A 14,664-nucleotide genomic window follows, 5' to 3' on the forward strand; every position below is an offset into this window, starting at 1 on the left:
CTGCTGTGGCGTTTCTGGGTCGCCGCCCCTCCTACTGCAAAGGCAGGGAGAGTGAGGGGTGGGGCAGGAGGAATGACACCGCCTCTTTTTTTTTTAAACTATTTATTTAATTATTCATTTTAGAGAAGGGAGATAGAGCTAGAGATACAAAGAGAGATAGAGAGAGAGACAGAGAGAGAGAAGGGGGGAGGAGCAGGAAGCATCAACTCCCATATATGCCTTGACCAGGCAAGCCTAGGATTTTGAACTGGCGACCTCAGCATTCCAGGTCGACACTTTATCCACTGTGCCACCACAGGTCAGGCGTCCCCTCTTCTCAGCCAGTCATTTCACCAACATTTTTTGAGCGTCTGCTCTGTGCCAGATCCAGGTGCTTGGAAGACAGAGACAGACAAGGGTGCCCAGAGCTAAGAGCAGGTGAAGAAAGACATGACTCATCAGTCACAGGGGGTAAGAGTGCTTGGACGAAGGAGGCCAGGCTGCCCAGTCCAGTAAGAGAAATTCTAACCTGAAGGCTACATAGGCAGTGACAAGGCAAAGGGGAAAGGCAGAGATAGTGAGGAAGGAAAAGAGCTTCCCAGACAGAGGAATGGCATGTGCAAAGGCCCTGATACACAAAGAAGCTTGGTAGTCAGGAAGTTGAGGGAAGGCAGGCGAGCTGAGCTGTGTGTGGGGCCATGGTCCCACATGAGCTGGGAGATGGAGCCAGGCCAGGCAGGGCCTCACAGCCCATGTTGGGGGAACAGGACTGGATCCTAAGGATACAGGATGCCACGGAAGGCTTAGAAGTGGAGCTCCATGGTGTAATTTGCCTTCTAGAAGGCTCACTCTGCCTGCTATGTGCAGAATAGATTGAGGAGAAGAAAAGGTATTGCCTCTTGGTTTCTTCTGTCTCTGGCAGCCGGAGAAAAGGCCCAGGAGAGGTGTCCATCCCTGGGGGTCTTTCCCGGGAAGGCTCCCCAACATGGCCCCCACCTCCTAGTCTCCTCCTTTCTTAGCCAAACCCACTGCATCAAAGGAGACATGGAGAGACTCCTCTGGTTGGTACAGAGGCATATCCCAAAAGGTGTCCAGCCTATGCCATTCCGACCAGTTACTTGTCATCAGCGTGGCCCCTTCCTGGCTGTCTACAGGATGCTCTGAACACACCTACCACGTGGGGTGAGAGGAAAGAGGGCTGGGAACTCACTGCCAGGTAGGTCCGGTCCCGCTCAATCAGATCGGCCAGGCGGTTCAGCAGCCGGCCCCTGTCGGACGCGTCCATGCGGCGCCAGGGCGAGCCCAGCTGGAAGGCGTCCCGGGCAGCCTTGACTGCCCTGTCCACATCTTCCTAGAAAACACCAAGCAAGGCAGCTCAGGCCTTCTCAGCAATGACCACCTCCAGATCCTGCCCCCACTGCCGCTCCAGTCAGTGCCTGAGCAGCAGTCTGCCCCTACCAGGCCTTCCCCACCAGGAAGGGCCCGCCGCGAGCTTGACTCTCCTTTCCAGGAGTCCAGGCAGAGTGAGGACCCCGACAGTTTCTATATATTTCTGTATTTGCATTTCTAAATCCCCCAGAGTTCTGGAAGGAGAAGCACTCCGGGGTCAGTGCTTAGAATGTGACCGTTTCCCCCCTTCCTATGAAAGCATGCCGCGTGAACTGAACCACTCCTCAGGCGACTGGCAATGTCCAACAAGGGCAAACTCCCCACCTGCCCTCTGCATGGGGAGCAGTAAGCCAGCCCAGCTGGCATTTTTCTTTTTTTTCTTTCTTTCTTTTTTTTTTTACAGGGACAGAGAGAGTCAGAGAGAGGGATAGATAGGGACAGACAGACAGGAATGGAGAGAGATGAGAAGCATCAATCAACAGTTTTTTGTTGTGACACCTTAGTTGTTCATTGATTGCTTTCTCATATGTGCCTTGACCGGGGGGCTACAGCAGACTGAGTGACTGACCCCTTGCTCGAGCCAGCGACCTTGGGTCCAAGCTGGTGAGCTTTGCTCAAACTAGATGAGCCCACGCTCAAGCTGGCGACCTTGGGGTCTCAAACCTGGGTCCTCCGCATCCCAGTCTGACACTCTATCCACTGCACCACCGCCTGGTCAGGCCCAGCTGGCATTTTTCATGTAGGGAGACGTGTGTCAGGAGGTAGGGAGCGTGGTTTTCATTCATCACACTTACCATTAGACTACCCTATAAGCTACAAGAATATTCGCATTTGCCTTTAACAAAGGGAGCAAGGCCTTACTCGTGAATGCAGCAGACTGTCTTAAAGCAGAGAGCAGGAGGCATTTTGAATTATTTTTTAATGCCTTTTCTATTTATGAAAAGTCTTAATTTTTAAAGTTATTATTACTATTACTATTTAATTCCCACAAGTATACATATTGCAAACAAAACATACTACTAATGCCAGAACTAGATTTCAGGAGACCCAAATTCTACTCATTAAGATTTCCATCTAGCTGTGTACCACCCTCCAGCTCTGGAAAGGAGAGATTGGATGGGATATCCTCAAATTCATTTCATCTACAGTACGAAACAGTATGAATTAGTGAATGTGGATACCAGCCAGCACCTGTCTGCAGGGAAGGGTTTCCGTTGATTCATTTACTCAAAAATTAATTTAATTTGCTTTTTTTTAAGTTATGAAAGTAAAGCACACATTAAAGTTTTAATCATATAAAAACACATTAAGTAAAAACTTAAATTATCCTCGCCCGCCCCTTCTTCCCCTCTCAGCCCCTCTCCGAGGTAAGTCACCAGTCCTCACCTTGTCCCCTTCAGCTACTTGACAGATGATCTCCCCGGTGGACGGATTGATGGTGGGGAACGTTTTCTTGCTGACAGCATCGTGCCACTCGTTGTTTATGAAGATCTGCAATGAAAGGGCAGAAAGTTTTCAGGACTAGGTCCCAACCCAGACCTGACCACCAGTGAGTGATGTTTAAAAAGAAAGAGAAAGAACACGTGTGAATTAGCTTCAGACGGATGTGACCTGGAGATAATCCGAACTTGAGTGCCTGCTCTGCCAACTGACCTTGGGTAAGTCATTTGATCTTTCACTGCCTTGGTTTCTTTGATCTGGAAAACGAGGTATCGTCCTGCATTATCGTTTATCCATATAGATTGCTGTGTAACATGACTTCAGAACATGGCAGCTTCAACTGACTTGTATCTCACAGTTGATTCCACTGATTGGGCTTGCTCATGTGGTTGCAAAGCAAGGGTGCCTAGGGCTGGATGTGCAAAATGCTTCTTCTCTCGTGTCTGGCACCACATGGCTGCTTGGGCCTCCTGACCATATGGTGGACTCAAGCTAGCCAGACTTCTCACATGACAGCTGGCTTGCTCAGAAAGAATGTTCCAAGACACCGAGGCAGAAGCTGAAAGGCTTCTGAAGATCTAGCTTTAGAAGTTACACGGCCTCATTTTTGACACCAAATTCCTTTGGTCCAAAGTGAGTCGCACGCCCAGGCCGCTTCATGGGCAGGGGAGAGAGCCTCCACCTCTCCTAGGGAAGAGCTGCAAGAATTGCAGCCTTTTTTCCTTAGCACACCAGTGCACAGGGTTGTGGTGAGAACAAGGTAGATTATTTTTTTGTCCACCCAGGAAATATTTAGTGGGCACCTGCGATGTTGAGCCAGGCATGGGTTTAGGGCTGAGGACACAGTGGAAACCAAACCCAATAAGGGCCCTTCTCTCATGGAGCTGGCATTCTGGTAGACACAGAAAATAAAGAAGCAATCAAATACACAAGGCAACCTCAGACTGCCCTGGTAGGTGCAAAGGAGGAAAACAGGACTCACAGAGAGGACTTGGAGGGGAGGGGGCATAGAGAACTTTTAACAAGGATGAAGAGGGCGGGGGGGGGGGGTCTGAGGAGCAGACATTTGACTTGAGCCCTGACCAATAAAAAGAAGCCACCAAGCAAAACTGAGTGCTTAGCTCAACCCAGGGCCAGCAGGGCCCAGGGAGGCTCTCCCAGCTCAGTGCTCAGGAGCAGGCATCGGGAGTAGAATCCAGGGGCTTTCCCTCCGGTAGTGTCCCCTGGCACAGCGCTCTTCACCTCCCCATGCCTCTGGAATCACTACAGTGCCCTCCTAAAGGGGCATGTGACAGTTCCAGTGCTTGCGTTAAGCCTCTCGTGGAGTAAGGGTACAACGCTGTGACAGTGACAGTAGGGACAGGAAGGAGCCGGTCAGGAAAGGGCCTACCAAAGGTCACTTTCCCAGGCTCAAATTTAGCACTCCCGCGCCATCCCTCCCCCCCCCCCCCCCCACACACACACCACACATACAGCGGCGTCTGCAATGCTGCACCTGCAGTAAGAGGCTCTTGGTATCTGGCAGGAGAATGTGGGTAAACATTAGTCAGGTTCTTTGGAAATGTTTGTGTGGTTTCAGACTGGTTGGTTGATCATTAATCTTAAGGAAAATGACATGTTTGTTTATTCCCAAAGAGAAACTGGAGGGCTGGGTCGTGTTCACCGTGGGGAGCAGGTGTGACAGTCCAGGCCCCAAGCCAGGTAGACCTGAGTTCAAGTAGGACTTGGCCTTGCCCTGGGGGAACCCCGCACAGTGTTCCCCTCTCTGAGAACCCGCCTCCTCCTCCTGGGGAGCATGGAAGGGGCTCCCAGGGAAGGGTAGAGCCCACACCTGGGGAGGAAGGGAGGAAGGAGGGCCTGGCACCAGCTCTGCCACCGTTTGCTAAGTGAGCATCTTGCCCTGGCTGCCCTGAGTGTGGGTCGGGTTGCCCAGCCACTTCCCTGAGCTCTGGAGAAGCCAGCGTGTGCGCGGAGGAGTGACCAGGGCACAAGCTGAGGAGAGGCCAGCGTGTACGCAGAGGAGCGCGGGCTGCTCCTGCCCTGCTGCACCCCGTGGTCTGCTCGCTGCCCTGCCCAGCCGCACGTTTGACTTGGAGTTTTTATTCTGGGTGCTGTAAAAAGAACCAGCCTGAGCCACACAGTCCTGGGTGGAGTCCCAGCTCACTCGACCCCTGTGACCTTGAGCCACTTCCAGATGGTTCATCAGTCCTTGGGGGTAATACGTCTTAGGGCTGATGTGAGGATTAAATGCAACAGGGGGCGGAAAGTCCCTAAACCAGGCCTCGGGCTCACAGGAGTGTCACCCCTGCACTTAATAAAACACTCCAGCCTGACCTGTGGTGGCGCAGTGGACAGAGCGTCGATCTGGAACACTGAGGTTGCCAGTTCAAAACCCGGGGCTTGCCTGGTCAAGGCACATACAATAATCAATCAATGAACAACTAAAGTGAAGCAACTATGAGTTGGCATTCTCCCCCACTCTCTCCTTTCTCTGTAGAATCAATCAATAAAATCTTTTTTTTTTTTTTTTTTTTGTATTTTTCTGAAGCTGGAAACGGGAGAGACAGACTCCCGCATGCGCCGGACCGGGACCCACCCGGCACGCCCACCAGGGGACGATGCTCTGCCCCTCCGGGCGTCGCACGACCAGAGCCACTCTAGCGCCTGGGGCAGAGGCCAAGGAGCCATCCCCAGCGCCCGGGCCATCTTTGCTCCAATGGAGCCTTGGCTGTGGGAGGGGAAGAGAGAGACAGAGAGGAAGGAGGGGGGGGTGGAGAAGCAAATGGGCGCTTCTCCTATGTGCCCCGGCCGGGAATCGAACCTGGGTCTCCCGCACGCCAGGCCGACACTCTACCGCTGAGCCAACCGGCCAGGGCCTAATAAAATCTTTTTAAAAAGCCAAAACACTCTAGATCCCGGGGATCTCTTGGGTGTAAGATTTTTTCTTTCTTTTCTTTTCCTTTTTTTTTTTTTAGCAAAAGAGACAGAGAAAGAGACAGATAGGGACAGACAGACAGGAAGGGAGAGAGATAAAAAGCATCAATACTTTGTCGCAGCACCTTAGTTGTTCATTGGTTGCTTTCTCATATGTGCCTTAGTGGGGGGCAGGGCGGGGACCTACAGCTGAGCCAGTGACCCCTTGCTCAAGCCAGCGACCTTGGGCTCAAACCAGCGACCTTGGGGTTTCAAACCTGGGTCCTCTCCATCCCAGGCTGACACTCTATCCACTGTGCCACCACCTGGTCAGGCTGGGTGTAAGATTTCTAGGCGCATGAGCCAGGTAGGTCTGTGAATCTCTTTCCGTGTTGTTCCCTGCACAGCAGTGTGTACTCAATTAGTAGTCTGTCCTGACAAAGTTCTAATTGTTATTTTGCAAAGATCAGGAAGGATGAAGCAGAGGTGGGCTAGTCTGACTAAATTCCCACTGTCCTCACCCCTCTCTCAGGCAGGACCATGTCCCATCCCGTGTCGTGTCCTCACCCCCACCCAGATCTTAGACTGAGAACCCTGGAAAGGCCACTCCCTGGCACCTCTCTGCCTTTCAGAGCTCTGAATTTGCTGAGTCAGTCTCCATTGTTGAATGTTCAACAATCCTCCCTCCTTCCTAACTGATAAGATAATCCTGGGTTTGCAGGAATTTGGCATTTTCCTTCTGTTGAGAGTTCCCATTTCCCTTCTGCGAGAGCCAGGCCTCAGTGGTCTTCCCTCCCTCCCTGGGAGGGGGCCAGGGTGGGAAGTTCTGCATCCAGTGAGGAGCTCCACGGTGACTTCTGAGTAAGCGCAAGGGCAGCCTCCAAGCCAAACGCACCATAACCTCCTGCCAGAAACCCAGAGCCTGACTTACATAACATGCTCAACTCGGTCACCCTGGGAACTGGGGTGGGATGCGGTGGGGAGGGGGCTGCTCACAGCTCACACTTCCTCGCTGTAGTTTCCAGAAGCAGAGCAACACTCCAGCCACCTCAGGATTGGGCGCTTTGACTCTGGACTGTTGGCAAGACTCCTAGAGCTCTTCCATCAAAATGCTGTATTTTCTATACATTATAGTAAACCTCAATTCGTTTTGTAAAAGTTGGATTCACTTGTCCACACATTCGATAAGTTTTAGCCAAGCGCCACTGCCACAGCAGGCACTCAGTGAAAAGCCGAGTCCTGCATCCCTAGCCAGTGTCCCAGGTGGGAAGGGCCCAGCCAGCCAGCAGCCTGTCCCTGGTGGAAAGGGCCCAGCCAGCCAGCAGCCCGACACAGTGCAAAGGCAAAGGGGAGACAAACAGGCCAGAGTGGGGAACAGCCCGTGGGATCAGAGGGCACCAGGGGTAACCTGAGGCCGAGCATGGGGACAGGAGGGAGCAAAAGGTGGCTGCGGAGGGGCGGTGGGTATGCGTGTGCTGGGACACTGGAGGGGACGGCAGGGATGGGGAGCGTCCGTCCTAAGTGAGGGAGCGTGGACTTCCCATTTTGTAACTCGCTTTTCTCAGTAACCAATTGCCTTGGACAGCATTCCACAGGCAGACCCACCTCATTGTTCTAAGCAGCAGAGCATTGCTCACTACGAACCAGACCACAGCTGCTTTAGCCATTTCCCACGAATGCAATTTTAGGACAAGTTTTCACTATTTCCGACTGTGTTTGCTGCAGCAAACACCCTTTAATCCACACCTTTGCAAACTGGGGACAGATTATAGTGTAACTATTAGAACTGCTGAGTTTACGTGATCCTTGGCTGCCTCGGGTGTCTGTCTTCCAGACCCCAGTGGGTTAGGAATGGCAAGCAGAAACTTGGCGGTGGGAGAGGTGGCTTAGAAGCTAGGGCAGGCACAGCAGAGCCAGGAGAAGGACTGCAGGACCCTGGCAGGGTGATGTCCTCATGCCACCTCCTCCCACAGCAATGGACAGTCAGTATCTGCACAAGGTCCCGCATAAAAGGTTAAATGACGTTTAGCAATGCCAATTTAAAGAGGTAGGACACGTTCTAGAAAGATTTCAGTTCAACCTTTGATGCATGAAAGAATTGGGATCTGTTACCTAGGAAATCGACATCCCTGGAATATGTTATTTTCCCCAAGGGTGAGTGAGCAAACACTGCGATTCTCCATCCTGGAGTGGGTGACTCCTGCTGTCATTTCCTTTTCAGTGGCAGTTAAGTAGCTTCTGTCCAATAGACAGCATATGCTATCTTTTGTATTACAAGATCCCAAGGAGAAAAGTTCAAGATAAACACGGAGTGCTACACACATTCACACTTTTCCACACAATGATCTAAAACCTCGGTCGGCAAACTGTGGCTCGCGAGCCACATGTGGCTCTTTGGCCCCTTGAGTGTGGCTCTTCCACAAAATACCATGTGCGGCACTACCTCAATAAGGAACGTACCTACCTATATAGTTTAAGTTTAAAAAATTTGGCTCTCAAAAGACATTTCAATTGTTGTACTATTGATATTTGGTTGTGTTGACTGAGTTTGCCGACCGCTAATCTAGAAACTTCTGGGCTAGTTTGGGATTAAAGCCAAGAGACAGCCACTTCCCCCCGAGTCGGGGTAGACATGCTGGCACCTGACCCCAGGCCAGGCTCCTCCCCCCTTCCCGGGTGGGAAGGCTGGTTTGACCCTGGACTGCCAGCTGCCAGCCTTGGTTTCAATTCATTGATCTTGCTACAGTCACTTCCCTTGCCAGTGTCAGCATTTCCTGCATGTCCACACAGGCCGGTTCATGTTAGCTCCTAAACTCTTTGCAAAAAGGCCTTTGGAGTGGAGATATTCGTTTCCCATTCCTTGCACAAACTGTAAACAGTTTCATAAGTCATAAGTGGCAAGCATTCTTGCCCTCAATAAATAGTTACTTAGCAACAGTCATATTCCAATCTCAGTGCTTGGTGCTGGGAATACAAATGTGAACAAAAACATGGCTCCTCCCTCTTTACTTTCAAATATTACATTCAATTGTCCCTTAAATATTTACATCCTTAGCCCTGGCTGGGTAGCTCTTTTGGTTGTTAGAGCACCTTCTGATACACCAAGGCCACGGGTTCAGTCCCGGGTTGGGGCACCAATGAATAATCAACCAATGAATGCATAAATAAGTAGAACAAAGTTGATGTTTCTCTCCCTCCCTTCCTCTTTCTCTAAAATCAATTTTTAAAAATTTTAAAAATACATACATCCTTGTCTGACCATAAGACCTGGTCATGAGGCAGCAAGCAGGTGGCTAAGGGCATGCATGTCCCCAAGGTGGATAGGGCTAAGTCTGAACTCTGGTACAATACTTACTACTTGTGGTCAAGAGGCTAATAACACAGATATAAATTTAATGCACCCCAACTCCCGTTCAGGAAGCAAGTCACATCTCCAACAGCACCCATTGCTGGAGTTACATCACCATTTTCTTGAAAGCACTGTTACCCCCGGCTGTTTAAGGCTCTGCAGTAAATAGGGAAGCACCAATGAGCCAGGCAGCTGCTAAGGGCTGTACGAGGAAACCCCATCTCATCCATCCAGCAATCCTATGATGTAGACGAGGTTTTCACCCCATTCTACAGATGCAACAACTGAGGGTACAGAACTAAGCAACTGTACCACCCTCCCTCCATAACCCCCTTTCCTGCCTTATTTTTTTTCATAACACTGATTGCTTTGTGCCATACTGTCCGTTTCACTTAGTTGTTTGTCTGTCTCTACCTTCTATGACACAAGGTTCCCACAGGCAAGGACTCCTGTCTGTTTTGTTGACTGGAACTGGGGGAGCTGAGGAAATGTCTGATGAACGATGGATGAACCTGCCCATGCAGATACTAGTGACTGCCAGGCAGTCTGAGTTCAGAGTGTGAGACGGTGTCTAACAATAGTCTCGTCTCCATCACTGTACCTACCACCATGAATTGGTGAGGCTGAAGGTGCAAGTACTAGCCACGCCCCACGTGGAGGGAGTATTTTGCTGAAACCAGTCCAGGGGGTTTTCCTGAATTGCTTTTCCAGATCTCAATTACTCTCCAAGTCAGGGAAGAAAAAAAGTTATGTTACCAGAGGTGTGTCCCTGAAATCCACCAAGGATGAGAAATGTTGATATTCAAGGAGCATGGCCATTCATCAGCAACCTCCACAGGTCCCTGCTGGTGAGTGGAAGAAGGGAAACTCACCCAGAAATCTTCCCAGCGCAAACAAGAAGTTTACCCCAGCGTGCAGCCCTACCCAGGGCAAGTAGAAGCGAGAGAGCCCTAGGAAGGTGGACCAAGGCACCCCGCTCAGCCTCTTCTGAGCTGAGAAACAGAGGTGGGAACTATTGTAGAAGACTTTTTCCCTGTGCCCAACCTTCCATCCAGGTGAGACCTGACAAGGTTGAAGTGCATGCACTGCTGTTGGGCAAATAAGTTTGTAAAATTTGTGTTTTTTGAGTTTGCTCACTTTTATTGTTAAAAATGGCGCTGGTGCCTGACCTGTGGTGGCGCAGTGGATAAAGCATTGACCTGGAATGCTGAGGTCGCCGGTTCAAAACCCTGGGTTTGCCTGGTCAAGGCACATATGGGAGTTGATGCTTCCTGCTCCTCCCCCTGTTCTCTCTCTATCTCTCCCTCTCTCTCTCCCCTCTCTCTCTAATAAAAATGAATAAAAATGAATAAATAAAATCTAAAAAAGTAATTAAATAAAAAATTAAAAAAACAAAAAACTAAGCTTTAAAAATGGTGCTGGTCTGTGAAATTGCTAATTACCTTCCTGCTTGGGACGGGCCATTTTTATACTAATGTTTGCTGGAGGAGGAGTTTCATGCCAAAATGTTTTAAAAAGAGAAGGAAGAAGGAAGCCAAGATGGCAGGGTGCTGAAGGAGAAGCCAGTTTGTGCAGAGAGAAGGCAGGAGAAGGTGTGCAGATGGGGAACCAGAGGTGACTGAGACTGGTGGGGGCCTCTGATTCTAGGAAAAACTGGATGTGTCAGTAGCTTTGTGAGCTCTGAGTGAAAGGGAAGTGTTCCCTGCGTGTATGTTTTACTTGCCGGCCAATGTGAGGCTAGAATAAAGGAATGACCCACTATTTTTTGGCTCCACTGTTTCTTTCCTGTCTGCCGAAATCTAACGGGAACCTGCATGTGCATGGCAGCGATGGTGGTGGCCCCTGACCATACAACTCCCCTACCACCACCACCAAAGTACAAAAGCCCCCAAATGTCCTCAGCAGGAAAACCTGCGCCTGACCTGTGGTGGCGCAGGGGATAAAGCGTTGACCTGGAACAGTGAGGTCACCGGTTCAAAACCCTAGGCTTGTCTAGTCAAGGCACATATGGAGTTGATGCTTCCTGCTCCTCCTCTTCCCCTCTCTCTCTCTCTCCTCTCTGAAAAAAAGTTGAGTAAATAAAGTCATTAAAAAAAAAAAAGAAGAAAAGACCATGTTTTAAAAAGAAAAGGAAAATCTGCTTCTAGCACCTGCAGAAATATCTTCAAAGCTTATCCGAGTATCTCCTTTTGGAAACTCAACTTCAGACTCCAGAACAATTCATTGACCGTCAAGGAACTAATAACCTCCAGGAAGGTGTCAACTTTGTACCCAGAGTTCCTGGCAAGAGGTACAGGAAGTTTAGGATTAGGCCTCAGCATTTATTTATTTGTTTGTTTATAGAGACAGACAGGAAGGGAGAGAGATGAGAAGCATCAACTCATAGTTTTGGCACGTTAGTTGTTCACTGATTGTTTCTCATATGTGCCTTGACCAGGGTGGGAGCTCCAGCTGAGCCAGTGATCCCTTGCTCAAGCCAGCGACCTTGGGATTCAGTGTGACCTTTGGGCTCAAGCCATTTGACCATGGGATCATGTTGATGAACCCACGCTCAAGCTACTCATCCTGCATTCAAGCTGGTAAATATGCACTCAAGCCAGATGAGCCCGTGCTCAAGCCAGCAACCTGAGGGTTTCAAACCGGGACTTCAGCATCCCAGGTCAATGCTCTATGCCCTGCACCACCACTGGGCCTGGCAAGCCTCAGCAATCTTGCCAGCAGGATTTGCAACAACCTAACACTGAAAACAGCCTAAGGAACTTTAAGAGGAGCCAGTGCCAGCATGGTGGAAGACAGCAATCCTTGGTAAATATAAGGAACATGTGCAGGTGCCACTGAGAAAGATAATGCAGATACATGGTTCAATGAGATAGCTGCAGAAAAGGCAGTGCTAGAATCTCATTTACATTAAAAAAAAAAAAACACCTGGTGCACCCTCTCGCTGTTTCTCTCACTCACAAATGCAGAGAAAATGTCTGCAGGTCACACCCTGTGCTAACAGTGCTCTTAGAGGGAATGCCTTGGGCTATGTGGGAAGTCTTACAGTACACTCTGCATTTGTATACAGTGGGCACAAGTTACTTTTATGATCTCAGAAAATCTGATTTTAAATAGCCGCAGAGAGAATTCACTGTGCTCCCCAACTGATCTTCCTGGACTAAATTTAGAGAACAGGACTTGGGCTGTCTACCCTGACCTGTGTGTTTGTTTGTACCCCTTTTTCTCGCCTCCATGTGAGCACAAGGGAGAATATAATTAGATCCTGTTGCCATAAAGCAGCGGTTCTCAACCCCGGCGGGGGTCGAACGACCAAAACACAAGGGTCGCCTAAAGCCGTCGGAAAATACATACCATAGGTTGAGAACCGCTGCCATAAAGGCTCTGGATGCTGATGTCTTTCCCACAAAGATTATTCTGCTGGACCTTTTGATGTTCAAGTCTCTCAAGCATGAACTCCTCCTTACACAGCTTACCAAGGGAGCTACAGCTGCTGCACTTCTGCTTTGTGTTATAAAAGGACATTTTGTTTTTATTCTCTTGAAACATTCCTTAACATCACATGGATGTGCCTTTACCCATCACCTGTGTGCAGATTTGCAGCCAAACTCTGGGCCAGACAAGCAGGTGCGCTGTTGAAAGCAGTGACCTGTGGGCCTATCTCCAGCATCCCAGGTCAGCAGGAGGGGGTCCCCTATTCCCGCCCAGAGTTGCATCTTTAGCACCACAGAATGGTTTGGTTAGGGGCTTCCTCTTGGGAATCTTGATATGAACCCCAACTCTGCCACTGACTTCAGTCTTTAAGCAAGTTACTAAACCTCTTTGTAACTCTCTCTTCATCTGTAAAATGGAGATAACCACAGTACCTACCACAAAAGGCTGTTGTAAGGATTAAACAGCAAAACAGGTCAATGCTTATCATGGTTCCCGGAGCAGAGGTGGTGCGGTAACGGTGGGAATGGAAGGCACCCCCCTCGAACCCCTTCCCCACCCACAGAAGAAACGGAAGCTTGGAGAAGAGCAGCAACAACACTTGTTGCACACACAAAGTGAACGCTTTTACAACTGATTTCTTTCTCTGTGAATCCTAGCACTTGACCCCAACTCAAAATCAAGAGAGAAAACATTACAAAGTCCTGTTTGAACAGGAAACCGGCCACTGGAAATGTGTTATCCTGCAAAGCACCCCCTTGGTTTGGTCAAAGAAAGCCAAGTCCCCGGAAGACGAACACACTGGGGGACTGAAGCACCCTTTCCCAGTCTTCAGCACTGAAAGCAGCCGGCGGTGCCCAGTGGCCTTGGCCTGTTCCTAAGCAAACCATGACCCTTAGCTGAAAAGGACCTCCTTTCCTTGTTTTGCCTTTTGGAATTTCTTGGAAACAGGAATGAGGAGAGGAAAAGAGGTGACCAGAGGAAAAGTTCCTGCAAAGCGGGGCTTGCAAAGATGTCCTCTGGGTGGTAATGACGAAGACCGCCCGCAGACACAGGGGCGACGAAGAGGACTGAAACCAAACACGGGACGGTGGAACTGGAACACCAAGAGTTGGAAGGGTGGCGGCAGTCGTACGAAAATCAGTCAAGGACCCAAGTCACAGCTGGATTGCAGAACGGCAGCTGCCAGAGGTGGCGAAAGGTTCAAAATGCTCGCAGGCAGGGAAGGTGTGCACGAAGGCCAACCGCAGCTAACTCCTCGAGCCCAGCTCGGTAAACTGAGGCTCACAGAGGCCTAGGGCCTTCCCACCCAGCGGGCTCCGTTCCCTGGGGAGAACAAAGCCCCGGCGGGGTCGACGGCCTCACCTGGTTGTAGAAGACCTCCGGCTGCTGGTTAGGAACTGGCACCGCCTGGGTGGCGGCGCTGGACAAGAGGCGGCGGCCCAGGCGGGGTCCGAGGCCGGCAGCCGAGAGCACGGCAGCGCGCAACATACTGCAGCGGGAGCGGGTGTGAGCGACTGGCGCCGGGACTGCGCGTGCGGGGCGGCAGGTCCGAGGGGCTCACTGCGTCCGCGACCTCTCCCCGCCCCCCTGCACGGCCGCCAATGGGCAGGCGCGGGCGGGGCGGGGCGGGGCGGGGTGAAGGGCTCGCCACCTCCCCCGCGTTCAGGGCGGGGCTGGCCTGAGGCTGCTGGTGCGAGCGCTAGCGGCGGGGAGCGGTACGCGTGGGGCTGCGGGCCAGCCGCCCTCGGCCGATGTCCCACCACCCGCGCCCCCTCTGTGCTCGGCACTGCCCCCCGCGTGGCACCCCGCGTGTCTGGCTGGGACGACCTGGTCACACGACTTCACATTGGTCGAACCTAATGTGAACTTAATGTGCATAGGCCTGAACGGCAGCACCCCGAGCCCTGACTTCAGGGGCTTTGCGCTCCACTGGAAGAGGACAACGTTAAACCGGACGCGAGATGGCGTCAGAGAGTGACAAGGGTGATGAAGGAAATTAATAGGGTGAAGGCATGGTTGGGGCACAGAGCATTGATGGGACCATCCTGGCACGTGTTAGAGAAATGGAAAGAGTGGAGCCCGGTGAACGAGAGGAGCGTGTTGGGAGGGGAGGGGAAAGGAGGGGAGAGAAGTGGGCTGGTAGTGCCTTCGAGGCTGTGATG

The 14,664-nt window shown here is 51.0% G+C and overlaps 1 protein-coding gene across 1 annotated transcript in view; it reads right to left on the reverse strand.

Moving 5' to 3' along the window:
* Positions 1-14,045, reverse strand: part of ALDH2 (aldehyde dehydrogenase 2 family member) — a 29,797-nt gene extending 15,752 nt beyond the window's left edge. Inside the window, exons 1-3 of the mRNA XM_066370907.1 lie at positions 13,865-14,045; positions 2,755-2,859; positions 1,190-1,330 (exon numbers count right to left, since the gene is read on the reverse strand). Coding sequence (XP_066227004.1) covers positions 1,190-1,330; positions 2,755-2,859; positions 13,865-13,990 — 372 coding nt within the window. The 5' untranslated portion in view covers positions 13,991-14,045. The remainder of the gene's footprint in view (positions 1-1,189; positions 1,331-2,754; positions 2,860-13,864) is intronic.
* Positions 14,046-14,664: the final 619 nt, after the last annotated feature.

This window comes from Saccopteryx leptura, chromosome 2, assembly GCF_036850995.1.
Source record: "Saccopteryx leptura isolate mSacLep1 chromosome 2, mSacLep1_pri_phased_curated, whole genome shotgun sequence".
Classification (NCBI taxonomy): domain Eukaryota; kingdom Metazoa; phylum Chordata; class Mammalia; order Chiroptera; family Emballonuridae; genus Saccopteryx; species Saccopteryx leptura.